Below are 13,532 nucleotides of genomic sequence, written 5' to 3'. Positions count from 1 at the left end.
ATCATAATCACCATCATTCCATTGGGTGGTGGATCTTTTGAAGGTGCCCTTTAATGTTTCATCAGTACTAGTCTCTGCAATAACAATGAGTAACAGATCAAGTATAATGTATGCAAGAATTATTTTTTTTTTTCCTGAAGGAGAGATGTTTGCTGGATTGGATACTACTGACTACCCTTACATGGAGGGTAGCAGATCACCTCCCAGTGCTGCAGTCCAGATTTAACTGACAGGTGGGTGAATGTGCTGTGTTAGGACCATCAGACACAACGAGGATATGTTCCAGGGCTATTCCCCGTGACCACACATCTCGGGGTGTGGGCAGATGCCAAGACTTACACCCTGTCTTGCAGAAGAGTGCAGGAGAGGTGGGGACTTACCCTCTCGCTTCAAAGCAGATATTTTAAAAACCTTCACTTAAAAAAAGCCTAAGTATGTCTTGGCATGCAGGGAATGACCACATGCAGATGGTTTTCATAGAATTTCACTGAGCTCTAAAAACACACTGCTTTATTTTATTAGATGTGGCCATAAATATATATAGGAAGAAAGAAGCAGAATGAACAAGAGGTACTGTGTACTGTTCCACTAAGTAATGCTAAATATCTTTGAAGATGCTCCTGCTGGGCACCAGGGTTCATGACAGTTGTACAAACTGCTGTGGGAACAAACCAAAGTCCACTGGTTGAGTGTCCTGTCCCACTGCTAGGAGAAGAATGGGGCAGATTTTTTTGACAGAACTATTTCTAATTACAAAAATGCATTTAGAGAAAACTTTTCATTGGAAATAGTTGGAACTGACAACATTTTCAACGCCAAATATTTCTGGATGGAACTGCTGCCAGGCACCAACAGTTAGCGGGGGAAAAAAATTCCAAAGCACATTGTGCCCTCATTACAGAGTAAATAATTGGGAATCATTAGGTGGGAATTAGTTTTTGTTTAGAACTCTCAGTTAATCCACTATTAAAATAATAAACTTGATTGAGCCCTAATACATTTCAGCTAATCTGAATCATATTTTCTCAGATTATTCAGTTTTCAAACATCTAGCTTTTTATCGGGATAAGAAAAAAAAAATTGTCATTTAAATTTTAGTGGAGAGGAGAACAGTTTCATGCTAAGTGTTAGGCAGCTGGACCTCAATGGAAGGAAGAGCAGTGTACATCCTCAGAACAAGAAGAGTGTTCTCCCTCCAACACAGCCATACTTCAGGGACTGGGTTTCTTCTTTACTATGGAGAAATATTGTTCTATGGGATTATCTGGTGTTAAGAAAATTGCTTGATGATTATATAATGGAAGTTAGTTTATAATGTATAATTATGACAATGAGTCATATTCCCCAGATAGATCTTCCACAGTTTTTCTCTGTGTGGCAACATAAGCAAATTGAATTTTCCTGACAAGACCTGACCAAAAGTAGGAAGGATGGAAGAGGATTCAACACACTGAAGCACCAAAAAGGGTGGGTAACAGTCCGGTCGTACCCCCACAAATGTGCTCAGCAGCCTCAGCAGTTTCTCCCAAACACATCAGTCCAAAGGAAGTTGTAAATGCAGAGCTCAGAAAAGGTGCAGCCAAGGGAGCTGATGTGTGCTTAGCCCACACACCCATCACTGTGCCATCACCCCAGTCCACCACGGAGGCCATTTCAGCCTCACCCTTTACTGCTGCCACACACACCCCAAAGGAAAAAAGACTTAATTCTCTCCCAGCCTCTGTGTTCAGCCAACGCACGTCTGTGTTGCACATGATAATTCTGCCATTTAAGTGCACTGTGTGAATTCATGCCCACACTGGGTGAGCCTTTCAGGTTTAAATAGTCCATCATCCTCTTCTGGGCAGGAGCTCGTAACAGTTTAATCACAGGAAAAGGGAAGAGGCTTCACTGCAAACAACTATGGTGCCATCCACCCCCAAGGCATCTTCCTCCTCCTCCTCCAACCCCTCCTATCTTGGCTGTGACCTGAAGCATGTCAGTCAATGTGCAAGGGCAGGTTTTCCTGAATGCCAGTGACTGTATGCTGTCTCCATTAGTTATGCCCACTGCAAAAAAAAATCTGTTTCAAAACAAGTCCCATGTTTCATATCTCACCTTGCAGTTCAATTCACACTTTTTTTTATACCAGTGCGAGAGGCACAGGTGATCGCAGCTTCTCTGGAGCAGCCTTTCAGAGGTCTCTCAAGCAGAAAAGAATCCAAAACTCCTCTTTAATACTCATACCCAACACACCTGAGACTCTACCTGAATACCTGAGGGCAGCCAGGGCCGAGGATGCACAACACAGGGTCTATAAGAGACACTCACTGGTGATAAATGAAGACTTCTGCCTTGTCACACTGTTCAGCCACTCCTTAAGCACAGCCATAGCTGCCTCTCAGCCCCTGCTTGCTGCACGAACTGAAGTTTACTCAGCTTTCCTCATCTGCCCATGATTGAGAACTGTCCTCAGTGTGGACAGAAGATATGTCAGTGCCTGTTTCCATCATTGGTAAGTACACTGAGGTGGGCAAGTAGAGGACAGTGAATTCAGATGCTCAGCTGGTTATGAGCACCGCATCACAGAGTGATGCCAGGCAGTTTTGAGTCTGGGCAATGCCAGAGGAAGCCTTTACAGCTCTTTGTGCTGTACTCACTGCACTGCAGGCTGTGATAGCAAAGGGCACACCAACTTAGGGAGGGCATGCCTTGTTGTGTTTGTGGAGCAGCAGCTTGATGCTGCAATAAACAGCACCAGCCCAAGATTTCATAATGTTTCACTGTCCCATTTCACAGGTACTACTGGGGTTCCTTGCAGCTCCTCCAGAGTTTATTGAAATCTCTCTTATGCCAAGGTTTTCCCAGCCCTCCAGGTTCTCTTCTGCAGCATTATCTCTAGATTTTGCTGGAAGCATTATCTAAGATCATCTAGTTAGCTCAGTATGCTTGCAAATGCCTGGACAATCCTATTAGCCGTAACTGCAGAGAAAACTACCATCTCATAAAACAGCTTCCATCTTACAGCAACTTTGAACTAAAACATTCCTTTCAGGTAGCATTTGTTCCATAACATTTATTTCTGATCTTGGCCAGTCATTTCCAGATACACTGAATCCACCAGGCTTCTTCAGTTTTAAGGAGCTAATCTTCACTCTTGAAGTATGTTGCCTGCACAAATTCTAGGGAAAAAATGGCATTAAATCTTCCTTTCATGCATTAGACATGAAGCTGTGAAGTATGTTGCACACAAGCATCCTCACTGATATTCAAACTATCCAAATGTTCTTTTTGTGAACAGAAGACATGAAGCTTAGTCCACCTGAAAGGAATGACTCATACAAAAGATGTTATAAACATCTTTCCAGAAAAAAAAGCCACCCAAACCTTACCCTTCTGCAGAATTATACAGAACAACATAGAAACATATCCACATCCGTATAATGTGGGTGTCAGCAACTGGAAGCCAACTGTTAAACAGAATGTAACCCAATAGTTTCATGAGCCAAAGTTGCTGTTAGTATAGAAGAGAATTTTGTGCACTTCAAGAGAAAAGGATTTCTCACTGGAACAAGCTAGAATTATGACTTAGACTCCATTAAGTTTTATAGAGAACCATTTAATTTTCTACAAGCCAGAGAAGGCCTTGCTTCCTCGGACATTTCAGAAATGAAGTCTAGCAAAAGACAAAACTTTCTTTAGGTGTGTCCTACTGTGTGGATGAGGGTGTATGGGAGGGGCATTTACAAAAAGATGTTTCCACAAACACTTGCTATAAGCCATAACAAACAAACCTCTAAATTAGCAACAACCAACATCACAAAGGCTGAGTGAGAAAAGAATAGTATACCAAATCAATACAGGAAAGTTGGATATCACACAACTAGTTCAACATACAAAGGACAGCTAACAGAATGCATTTTGCGAAAGATCACGTGCCTGGGAAGGAGGACAGAGATGAGAGGCAGTGAGGAAAGAATTTTCAGATGTTTGAGGCTCAGGTTGCTGTAAGAGCTCAGAAGATGGATGTGCAGCTGAACTATCCACTGCTATGTATTTGAAAAAGATACAATCTTAAAAGAAGAAGATTCAAGATAGCAAATATTTCCTACTTTTGGTCATGCTGTGTCCATGAATGGAAAACAAAACTGAAGGGAAAATGATATTTTGATGTACGGCTTTCTGACTTAATCCCAAAACCAGGAACTTAACCTTTCTCCTCTAAGTAAGTATGTTTGTATTTATACTGCGGAAGGAAAACATCCTGACTGAAATTTTGAAATCCCATCAGGAGTGAGAACATTACCTCTTATATTCACAGACATGTCAAGAGAGACTAGCCCAGAGCCAAGATACTTCTCCAGGTCTCTCGACCATCCTATAACTGCATTTGGTCCGAGCACATGAAGAGTTATTCCCTGCTACAACCTGTCACACTTCCTTTCCTTACAGTCTTACACAGAGCTATTTTCCAGTTGTTGTCATGGAATTTTTTAGAATTAAATTGTTATTTATAAAACATAATTGCAGATGTATGTTTGGAGTAAATTGCTGACATGAGTGATATTTGCCAATGTTCCCTAAGTTTTCATAAGAAATTACAAAGATGTCAGAGTGGTTCAGTGTACCTACAAAATACATCCTGCAGTATGTTTTCAAAAGGCATAAAGTAATAAAGGACTAAAAATAAGGAGCATACAGCATAAGATAACCATAAACCAGAACCTACTAAAATATCACTTAAGTATAAAAAAATCAGCTGCGATTCCTTGACAAATATCTGAAAGGGGAAAAGCATGAGGAATGACTATATTAAAAGAGAGATAGTAACATTCATTACTGTTCTATTATGACAGTTTATTGTTGTGCTGAAAGAGGTGCAAACAGGATGAGATGAGTGGGATGAGTTCAATTCAGATGACTGTAAGTCAGTGGACTAGATCACAGAAAAGATCTACCTAATTCAGAGCCACCCAATAGAAATTACATGTTTTGTATTAATAAACAAATGGTCATGAACACTTCGAGTATGGGTTAAGCTTCCTGACACTGTCAAACATCTCCCTGTGGCAAATTACCCTTGGCAGAAAAACTATGGCTTGCAAATGCACATGGAAAGAAGGTACTCCCTTTGACGGTGACACCCACTGTCTCAGGTATAAATGCAGACCAGGGAGGGTGGAAGTTGGAGCTATGATTCCGGAACAACTGTAAGACCAGCTTTGAGTTTTAACCCGAGTCATTCGCTGCTGCCACTATGAGCTGTGGTTCCAAGACCTCTAAAAGCTGCCTGCGAGGGAGCAGTGGTGGCAGTGCTAGCAGTGGTGGTGGTGGAGGGGGCAGCAAGTATTCCTCTGCCTCCTCAAGAAGAATCACTTCTACGACAAGTGGTGGTGGCAGGATATCTGGCAGCAGTTGTGGCGGAGGAAGTTCCAGGAGCAGCTATGGTGGGGGAGCTAGCGGTGGTAGTTATGGAAAGATCAGGCGCAGTAGTTATGGAGGAGGAATGAGTGGTGGTAGTTGTGGAGGAGGAAAGAGTGGTGGTTATTATGGAGGGGGAATGAGTGGTGGTGGTTATGGAGGGGGAATGGGCTGTGGCAGCATGGGAGTAGGCTTTGGATCACGTGGGAGTGGGTTTGGTGGTGGTTATGGAGGAAGCTTTGGTGGAGGTAGTGGTTTCAGTGGTGGCAGCTTTGGCAGTGGTGGCAGCTTTGGCAGCGGTGGCTTTCATGGAGGGAATGTGGGAATTCTCTCCAATGATGAAAAGCTGACCATGCAGAGCCTTAATGAACGCCTGGCTTCCTACCTGGCTACGGTCAGAAATTTGGAAATGGAAAATGCTCAGCTTGAACAATTAATCAGGGAGTGGTACCAGAAGCAAGGTCCTACTGGTACAAAGGACTACAGCCACTATTATGGAAAAATTGAAGACCTTCAAAATCAGGTAGGATGTTCTTTGTCAGAGAAGTTGAAGCATTGACAGACTTTTTGTGATTGAGTAAAATGTTTGAGGCATGGATACTTCTAAACTCAATAAGTGCCTCTCTGATAGTGTCTCTTGCGCTTGAAATTCTGCCTTCTGTGCATGCATCCAATTATCTCCAACTAGAGGTGGAAAAAAATGCACAGCCCCTATAGCACACCCCACAGACCATTCGCTGGCAGTGACTGCAGACTCTCAGAACGCCTCTAGTGGATTTTAGAGCATAGGAAAAAATAGTAACAATTACTCTCTCGGATGTGCGCTGTCTGACATTGGAGTACAGCCCTTGGCCTGCGGGCATGGAAAGTGAGACAGAGCTACAGAGGTGACACCAAGCCTCTTGACAGGACTCTTGTACTCACAAAACAGTTTTTGCCATTCTGATGCTATTTCATACAGGTACCTCTTTGTTTTGCACTGTAGATGACCTTTCCAGGCCTCTGTATATAGGAAATGCTGTTCACCTCAGACACCTGGGAATTATAACAAGATCGCATTCATATTTCTGTCCCTTGTGCAAACCTGAGAGATTCACAGGGAAAATTTTCCTCAGCATATCATCTTCTCTTCTAGCTTGTGACTGCAGCTGTGGAAACCAACAGGGTACTTTTGGACCTGGATAACACAAGGATGACTGCAGAAGACTTCAGGATAAAGTAAATATATACTCCTCTTTTCCAGGCACTGACTTCCTTTCTCCTACTTTTCTCAACTTACTTTCATAAATTCATTCCATAAACAAGTATCAATCCACAGAGACTAGGGTTCCTCCTAGTTCCATGGCAGCACAACTGAAATAATTTGTAAGACTTCAAAATTCTTCATTATTTCTGTAATGATCTTCAATGGGAATACTCCCTATGGCTGTGGATTCAAACCTTAAAAAAGCTTTATTTTTAAGGAAAGAAAAATTATGATTATCTCTCACTGAAATTCAGATGAAACAGATAGATGAAACCTGCACAAAGGCTACAGTAAGAAAAGACAATGAAAAAACCCACAGAATACATTTTAATATTAAACTTTAAGTACTGGCTGCTGATTTCATAATTCTGCTCATTGAGAGATGCTATGTGCTACAAAGTATAGACGTAGAACCAGACACTGAGATACTGGAATACATGAACTTTTTCATAAATTAAGTCAGTAGGAGAAGGAATGAGAATCTAAGACCAGGGCTGACCTTTCTGCACTGTCCTTGGCACAGGTATGAGACAGAGTATGGTCTCCGGCAGAATGTGGAGGCTGACATTAATAGCTTGCGACCCTTGTTGGATAATCTGACTCTGAGCAGGTCTGACCTGGAAATGCAATTTGAGTCTCTAAAGGAGGAGATGATTGACCTCAGGAAGAACCATGAGGAGGTAAGAGTCAGTTCCTTGAAATGCAAACTGCAGAGGAAAACAAGAACACTTACTGTATTGGATATGTGGGGAGGTTTTGCAGGTAACATCCTCTGCACTGAGTAGTCTTCCCTGCTCTCCTAATGTGCGGCAGCTTGGCTAGGGGCCTCCTGAGACAGGCTGACTGCCAGGCCCAGGCTGCTCCAGGGCATTTCTGAGCACAGTCCCTCTCAACAAGAAATGACCGGGAAGTCAAGGTAAAATAATTGCAACAAGAAAAAAAAACCCCACATACATATATATGTTCTTAAAGGATCCAGGATGGTTTATGACATCAGAGCAAATTAACTGACTTCAAAACTCTTTTGCAAGTTATTTTACCATTTTTGTTTATTTGCCTTGGGCCTGGGTTTTCTCTGCAGGAAATGAAATCGCTGCAAACACAGTCCAGTGGTGATGTGAATGTGGAGGTGAATGCTGCTCCAGGAGAGGATCTACTGAAAAAACTGAATGATATGAGACAAGAATATGAAAATATTATTCAGAAAAACCGTGAAGAGGTTGAAAGGTGGTATGAAAGCAAGGTAAATGGTTACAATTTGAATGTTTATATTACAAAAGAAAAACAATACCAACTTTTGGCAAGAACTTCCTGTAGATGAATGACACTTTGAATCACAACATCCATTGCTTTTAGGATAAAATGGTAGAATACCCTTGATTAAAATAAAGGAAATCATAAGTGGGCTTGAACTGCACTGGCAGAGCCATATAATCAAGTTTAAACAGCCCCCATATTACACTTGGCACTGCTTCAACTTGTTGTATTGCCAGATGCTTCCATGATAAACTACCACAATGACATTGTAAGTTAAACTCAAAAACTCCAAAGCTGTATATTAATTTTTCAGATGGAGGAAGTGAGTCAACAAGTCCAGTCAAGTGGCCGGGAAGTGGAATCAAGCAACCAACAGATCTCTGAGCTGAGACGTGAATATCAAAGCCTGGAAATTGAGTTGCAGTCACAAATCAGCATGGTAGGTAATGATTGCTTCTGATCCTCTGATATGCCAAGAACACGTGAGTTGCTGGAATGACAGGAGATCAACTATAGCTAGCACTCCATTTAATGAAGATGCTCGGTGCATCTGACACCATGTAACACTTTTCTCATCTGGGGCATAAGAATGATCTAATCCTGCCACATTCCCATAAACACTGTATTTTTTCTTTCATTCTCAGGTACAGTCTTTGCAATCCAACTTGGAAGACACAGAACGTCGCTATAACATGCAGCTGCAGCAGATCCAGGGTATGATCGGCCCCTTGGAGGAGGAGCTGGCCAGCATCCGCTGTGAGATGGAGAGTCAGAATGAAGAGTACAAGATGCTCCTGGGCATCAAGACTCGCCTGGAACAGGAGATTGCTCAGTACCGGGCACTGCTTGAGGAAGGGCAGCATGATATTAGGTACGTACATTCAAATTAATTAACATGCCACCTTTGCAAACAGGTGAAGATGAAAGTAGCAATATTTATATTAGGAACTAGTGCAACTAATTCATCATCAACACATTTAGTACAATCACAGGAATTCATATGGAATCTAAAACTTGGCTGGCAGTGTACAAAGCTGTATTATTCTATACTTATTATGAACTGGACAAAAATGTTTACAAAAGTATTCAGAACTATAATTTGCCATTTATTCTCCTAAGTACAATCAGGAAGTACAGTTATATAAGAAAATGAAAGGTAAGCAAGAAAATAACTTTTTCATAAATATTCAAGGTACATATTTTGAAAGACTTCTAAAGGCATCCATTGTCTTTCTTCTTCTTCTTCTGTGCAGATCAGTTCATTTGTCCTTAATTCGGATAGTTTAAGACCAGTTCTCTAGAACATGTTTCACACAATAGTACTTTCTCAGGCATAGAAGGAGCTCAGAGGGAGTCAGAAAGTGACCTTGATACAGCCGACAGGATGCCAGACACTGGTCATGTTGCTATAAATCTTACACATACATGTCCTTTCCTCCTTACAGCACCTCACAGGGAGGAGCTGGTGGTGGATCTGCAGGAGGAGGAGGAGGAGGTCATGGAGGAACTAGCTGGTCTTCTGGAAGAGGAAGTAGTGGAGGAGGAAGTAGCTGGTCCTCAGGTGGAGGAAGCAGTGGAGGAAGAATTGGAGGATCCTACAGAGGAACTTCCTCTTCCAGAGGTGGAGGAGAAGGGAGCAGAGGAACAACAGGAGGTGGAGCCTGTGGTAAAACTTCAGGTGGAGGAGGTGCCAGTGGTGGAGGAGGAGGGGGAAAATCCTGCCTCTCCCACTCTTCATCTTCCCAGTCCCAGTCTGGCAACTCTTGTGAAAGCCAAGGTAAAAATTGGAATAAAAGAGTACATAGCAGGAAAGGATATGACAACTTCCTTCCTCATTTGGAAATCTGGGGATATTTTTGCTACTTTTTTCCCAATCATGTTCTAAGTCCACTCTGACATTTGTTCTCATACAGTAACATATCAACATGGTAGTATTTTCACAAATGACTCAAATGAAGAGGATGTTATTAAGAGTTCTATCAGAGGATGTGTAGAAAGAGGAAATGAAGGGGGGGAAAGGAAAAATAATCCCCAATCCAAAGCATGCAGGGAACTAGAGAAGTCAGTAGTTTTGGAATGAAGCCAAATGTTAGAAATGTAACTCGTATTAAGGGAGAAAAATGGTTAAAGCAGGGTAAAATAGTTGGAACGCTCAAGACATATAAAATATAAGGGGTATTAGCTGTAAAATCCTGATGTAGCAAAAGATGGGGAGTGACCAAAAGGTCTTCTCCATGTCTGATTTCATGGCTGTGGTTCCAGGAGGTCCTGAAAACATGAAGCTCTGCCTGGAAGGGAATAAAACACTGGAGAGAGGAGCAACAATGGAGGAAGTGTCTGAAGCCATAAAAACAATGAGACTGGGTAAGGCTCCAGGTCCTCACAGCATCTCAGACAAATGCCTGAAAATGTTGAAAATTAACAGGAAGTTATAATTTTTAGAAAGGTTCTCTTCTACTTCTGATTTTTTAAAAAAAGATGGAAAATTATCCTGCTTTGAGGCTTCCATTTATTCCTTCTTATCAAGGAAGTAACAGGGATATTAATCTTAGTTAAGATGTAGTCTGTCTCAAAAATGTGCTGTTTTCTGTCACAGACTGGCAGTTGGTCATGGAAGTATTGGCTACAGGCCAAAAGGCCTGAAACCATCAATATAGAAAGTGAGAATACTACACAGACTCTCTTGATGCTGAAAACAAAGGCAGTGAAGTCAGAAAGTTTTTGTAAAATGAGTAAGATTTTTTTTGGTAATATTTGGTGTAGATGAGATCTAGTTTTTAAAAATTAATAGGCTTTGCAAACTCCTTCATAAAAGTTTACTCCTTTGATCAAACATCCTATCTGACTTGCAACAGTCCTATGTATACTAATGCTTCGTAGGCAAGATTAAAATATATTATGTGCCATCCATCTTTAACTTATAAAAATTTGTTGTAAATATTTATACACACATGAATACAGATTCTAAGTTCATCTGTATTTGTTTTATACTGCTACAGTCACTCTAAATTTAAAGAGAGATGTACACTTATACAGTTGAGAATAGAAGCAGGTCCATGTATTTAATATGATAAAGCTGCAAACACATATGCTTGTACAAATATTGTCTGACACTGTTCTAACCTTTCCAGAATGCTGAGAAAAAAATCTAGTCCACTGAGAACTGCACAGTCTAAAATTACAAAGTAACAAAAAGATTTAAAATGCTGAATGAGATAACATTTCTTCAAAGAAATTCTTGCTTCCCTTCATCTTTCAACAGGGAGTTTTAGAAAGTCTGAGGACTGATTGGAAAAACCAGCATCTTCCACTGCAGGACCTTACCAGTGGGGCTTTGGACCAAGCAAGACTATACCAAGCATGTCGAATCACGCCTCTGCAAAGAGCAAGAGCAAACACTTGTTCAAGTTACTCAACACTGCTCACTCCAGGGGCTCATCAGAACTCTCTGGATGGCCTACCTGCTTCTTCTATCTTAATTTCTGTGCCTAATCACTGTTACCTGAGTTAAACTACCGTGATTGGTATTCCTGTGAAAAGAAAAAAGCACACACACCTCCTCCCCCCCAAATGCTAATAAATCTTTGCTTCTCTCTGATGCAACCAGAAAGCCATGTCTGGGAGAAATTTCCTTTGGCGGACATTTTTGTTTGAATCAATTACAAATATCAAGCCCTACCTGTGGAATACACAATAACATGTCAGATTATGCATAAGACCCAAAACCTTGCAGCAACCTATTCACCATTTAAGACTAATGCGGCAAAACTTTGAAGAATACATTACCAGGTACAACGCTCTGGTGGTCCCTGCAATAGGAAAACAGTCAAAAACCTGACTCATTTCTGCTATTAACTTCTATCAGGGAAAAAGAGGGTGGGTTTAAGGAACTGACTATTCCCTAGAAAGCTTCTTAAAAAAAATCTTCCTAAGGAATCACTAAAATGCATTAAGAAACTTTTTAATCAGGGAATTTAAAGATGGAAATTTTCAGCTCCCAGTGCCAAAACACCCCCGAGTGCAGAACTTAAATCATGTACAATTAATTATCCAAAATTAACACATTTTGAATGCTACCTGCTTGGGTACACATTGGCTAACAAGTGGATAGAAGTTCAGTAATAGGATAACCCTACTTTGTGACAGTAGTTATCTGTACTGTAAAATAAATTCATAAAGCTGGAGTATGAACCAAATTGCACGCATACGGTCTTAGAGAAGGCTAGTTTTACTGATCATAACCATGCCTTGCCATCTGGTAGCTGTAAAATACCTGGCCTCTTCTATGTATTTCCACTTCAGGGCATTTCTAATGTCTAAGTATGGACAGGTATACATTTTGCAAAGAAGACTGGCAAATTATTCATATTTAGGATGTGATTTTACAAAACCCAGTGGTAGGTTGAGAGGAAAAAAAAGATATTCAAGAAAAAAGATTCCCAAAACAAGTTTAAGGTTTGCCTACAGATCATGCAGTAGAGGGACTGCTTACAGTGGTAAGGGTGCAAATGCCCTAAAAGATAGAGATCACATTTTTTCTCTTTGTTTTAATTATAGCCATGTTTCCCTCCTTTATGCCCTGGGTGGGTGCTAATTGGCCAGAGGGCTCCCTCTGCCCGCTCCCCCATGCTGTATCCCTTACAGTGCCTTTCACTTCTGTTGCGGCTAATTAAAGTGTGGGGTCTGCATAAGCAGAACTTCCATGGCTGAATTGGTGAAATAAACTATATGTGGAATTTCACTTGAAAATAATTCAGAGGGCTTCTCACATGACACCTGTTCACTAATACATTCTTTATTCCTTGCATTTCCTGACTCCCCTGCTTAAACACAAAGGGAACCAGATAGGAGTATCACTGCAGTAAGTTTTCCTCTCTCAGTTTTACAGTCACGAGTTTTGGTTTTTTTACTCTGAGGAAGGCATCACCCACTGGAGAAGGTTGAGAAACACAGATTGAGTGGGAGACCGTGGGAATGGGAATCCTGAACGCCCGAGTTCTAGGCAGATGTGTGCCAGTGATTCACTGCATTGCCTTATGCCAGGCTCTCAGCCAACATGATTAGTATTTGAATAGAAAAAAATCTAAGAAGAAAATTCTTTTCTGACCAGTGTCTCTATGGAGGCCTGAGGAACTGGCTAATCTTCATGAAGGACTACTTTATACATAAGCATGCACTGATATCCCTTACCTGACATGCTAAGAGGCAGTGTTGATTACATTTGCAAGGACACCCCCATCTCTCTCCTACTGCAAAATTGCCTACTTCATTTTTAAAACCCTTGCAGCATCAAATCATACTTGTCTCAATATTGCTAGCTGTCCCCTCAACCTACTTTCTCTGATTGCTCTGCTAGTTTTACACCTCTTGCAGGCTCTGACAATTCTTTCTTAGACCTGTCTATTCACGATACTAAACTAACAGCCCAAATTAAAGAATATTCCCAATACAGGAGCCCTGCTTCTCATACCTCCTCTAAGAGCCTGCCAAATTAATCTCAAAAATGCTTCTGCTGAGTGCGTGCTTCCTGGCTTTTATAGGGTGATTTGCAGGCCATCACCTGACCTCTGCCCTTACAGCAACACCCGGGAGGCTATTAAGGAGGTCAGATACAATTTACTTGGAAGAG

At 41.3% G+C, this 13,532-nt stretch overlaps 1 protein-coding gene across 1 annotated transcript; it reads left to right on the top strand.

Annotated features, from left to right (window-relative positions):
- The first annotated feature begins 5,236 nt into the window (after positions 1–5,236).
- On the top strand, positions 5,237–11,191 carry LOC104842923 (keratin, type I cytoskeletal 15-like). The gene is made up of 9 exons (XM_010585581.1): positions 5,237–5,923; positions 6,536–6,618; positions 7,170–7,326; positions 7,728–7,889; positions 8,217–8,342; positions 8,548–8,774; positions 9,349–9,678; positions 10,158–10,267; positions 11,166–11,191. The coding sequence occupies exons 1-9, from the start codon at positions 5,237–5,239 to the stop codon at positions 11,189–11,191; spliced, it is 1,908 nt and encodes a 635-aa protein (XP_010583883.1).
- The last annotated feature ends 2,341 nt before the right edge of the window (positions 11,192–13,532 follow it).

Source organism: Haliaeetus leucocephalus, unplaced genomic scaffold (genome assembly GCF_000737465.1).
Source record: "Haliaeetus leucocephalus isolate CR32 unplaced genomic scaffold, Haliaeetus_leucocephalus-4.0 Scaffold110, whole genome shotgun sequence".
NCBI lineage: Eukaryota > Metazoa > Chordata > Aves > Accipitriformes > Accipitridae > Haliaeetus > Haliaeetus leucocephalus.
This window is presented reverse-complemented; position numbering and strand designations above follow the sequence as displayed.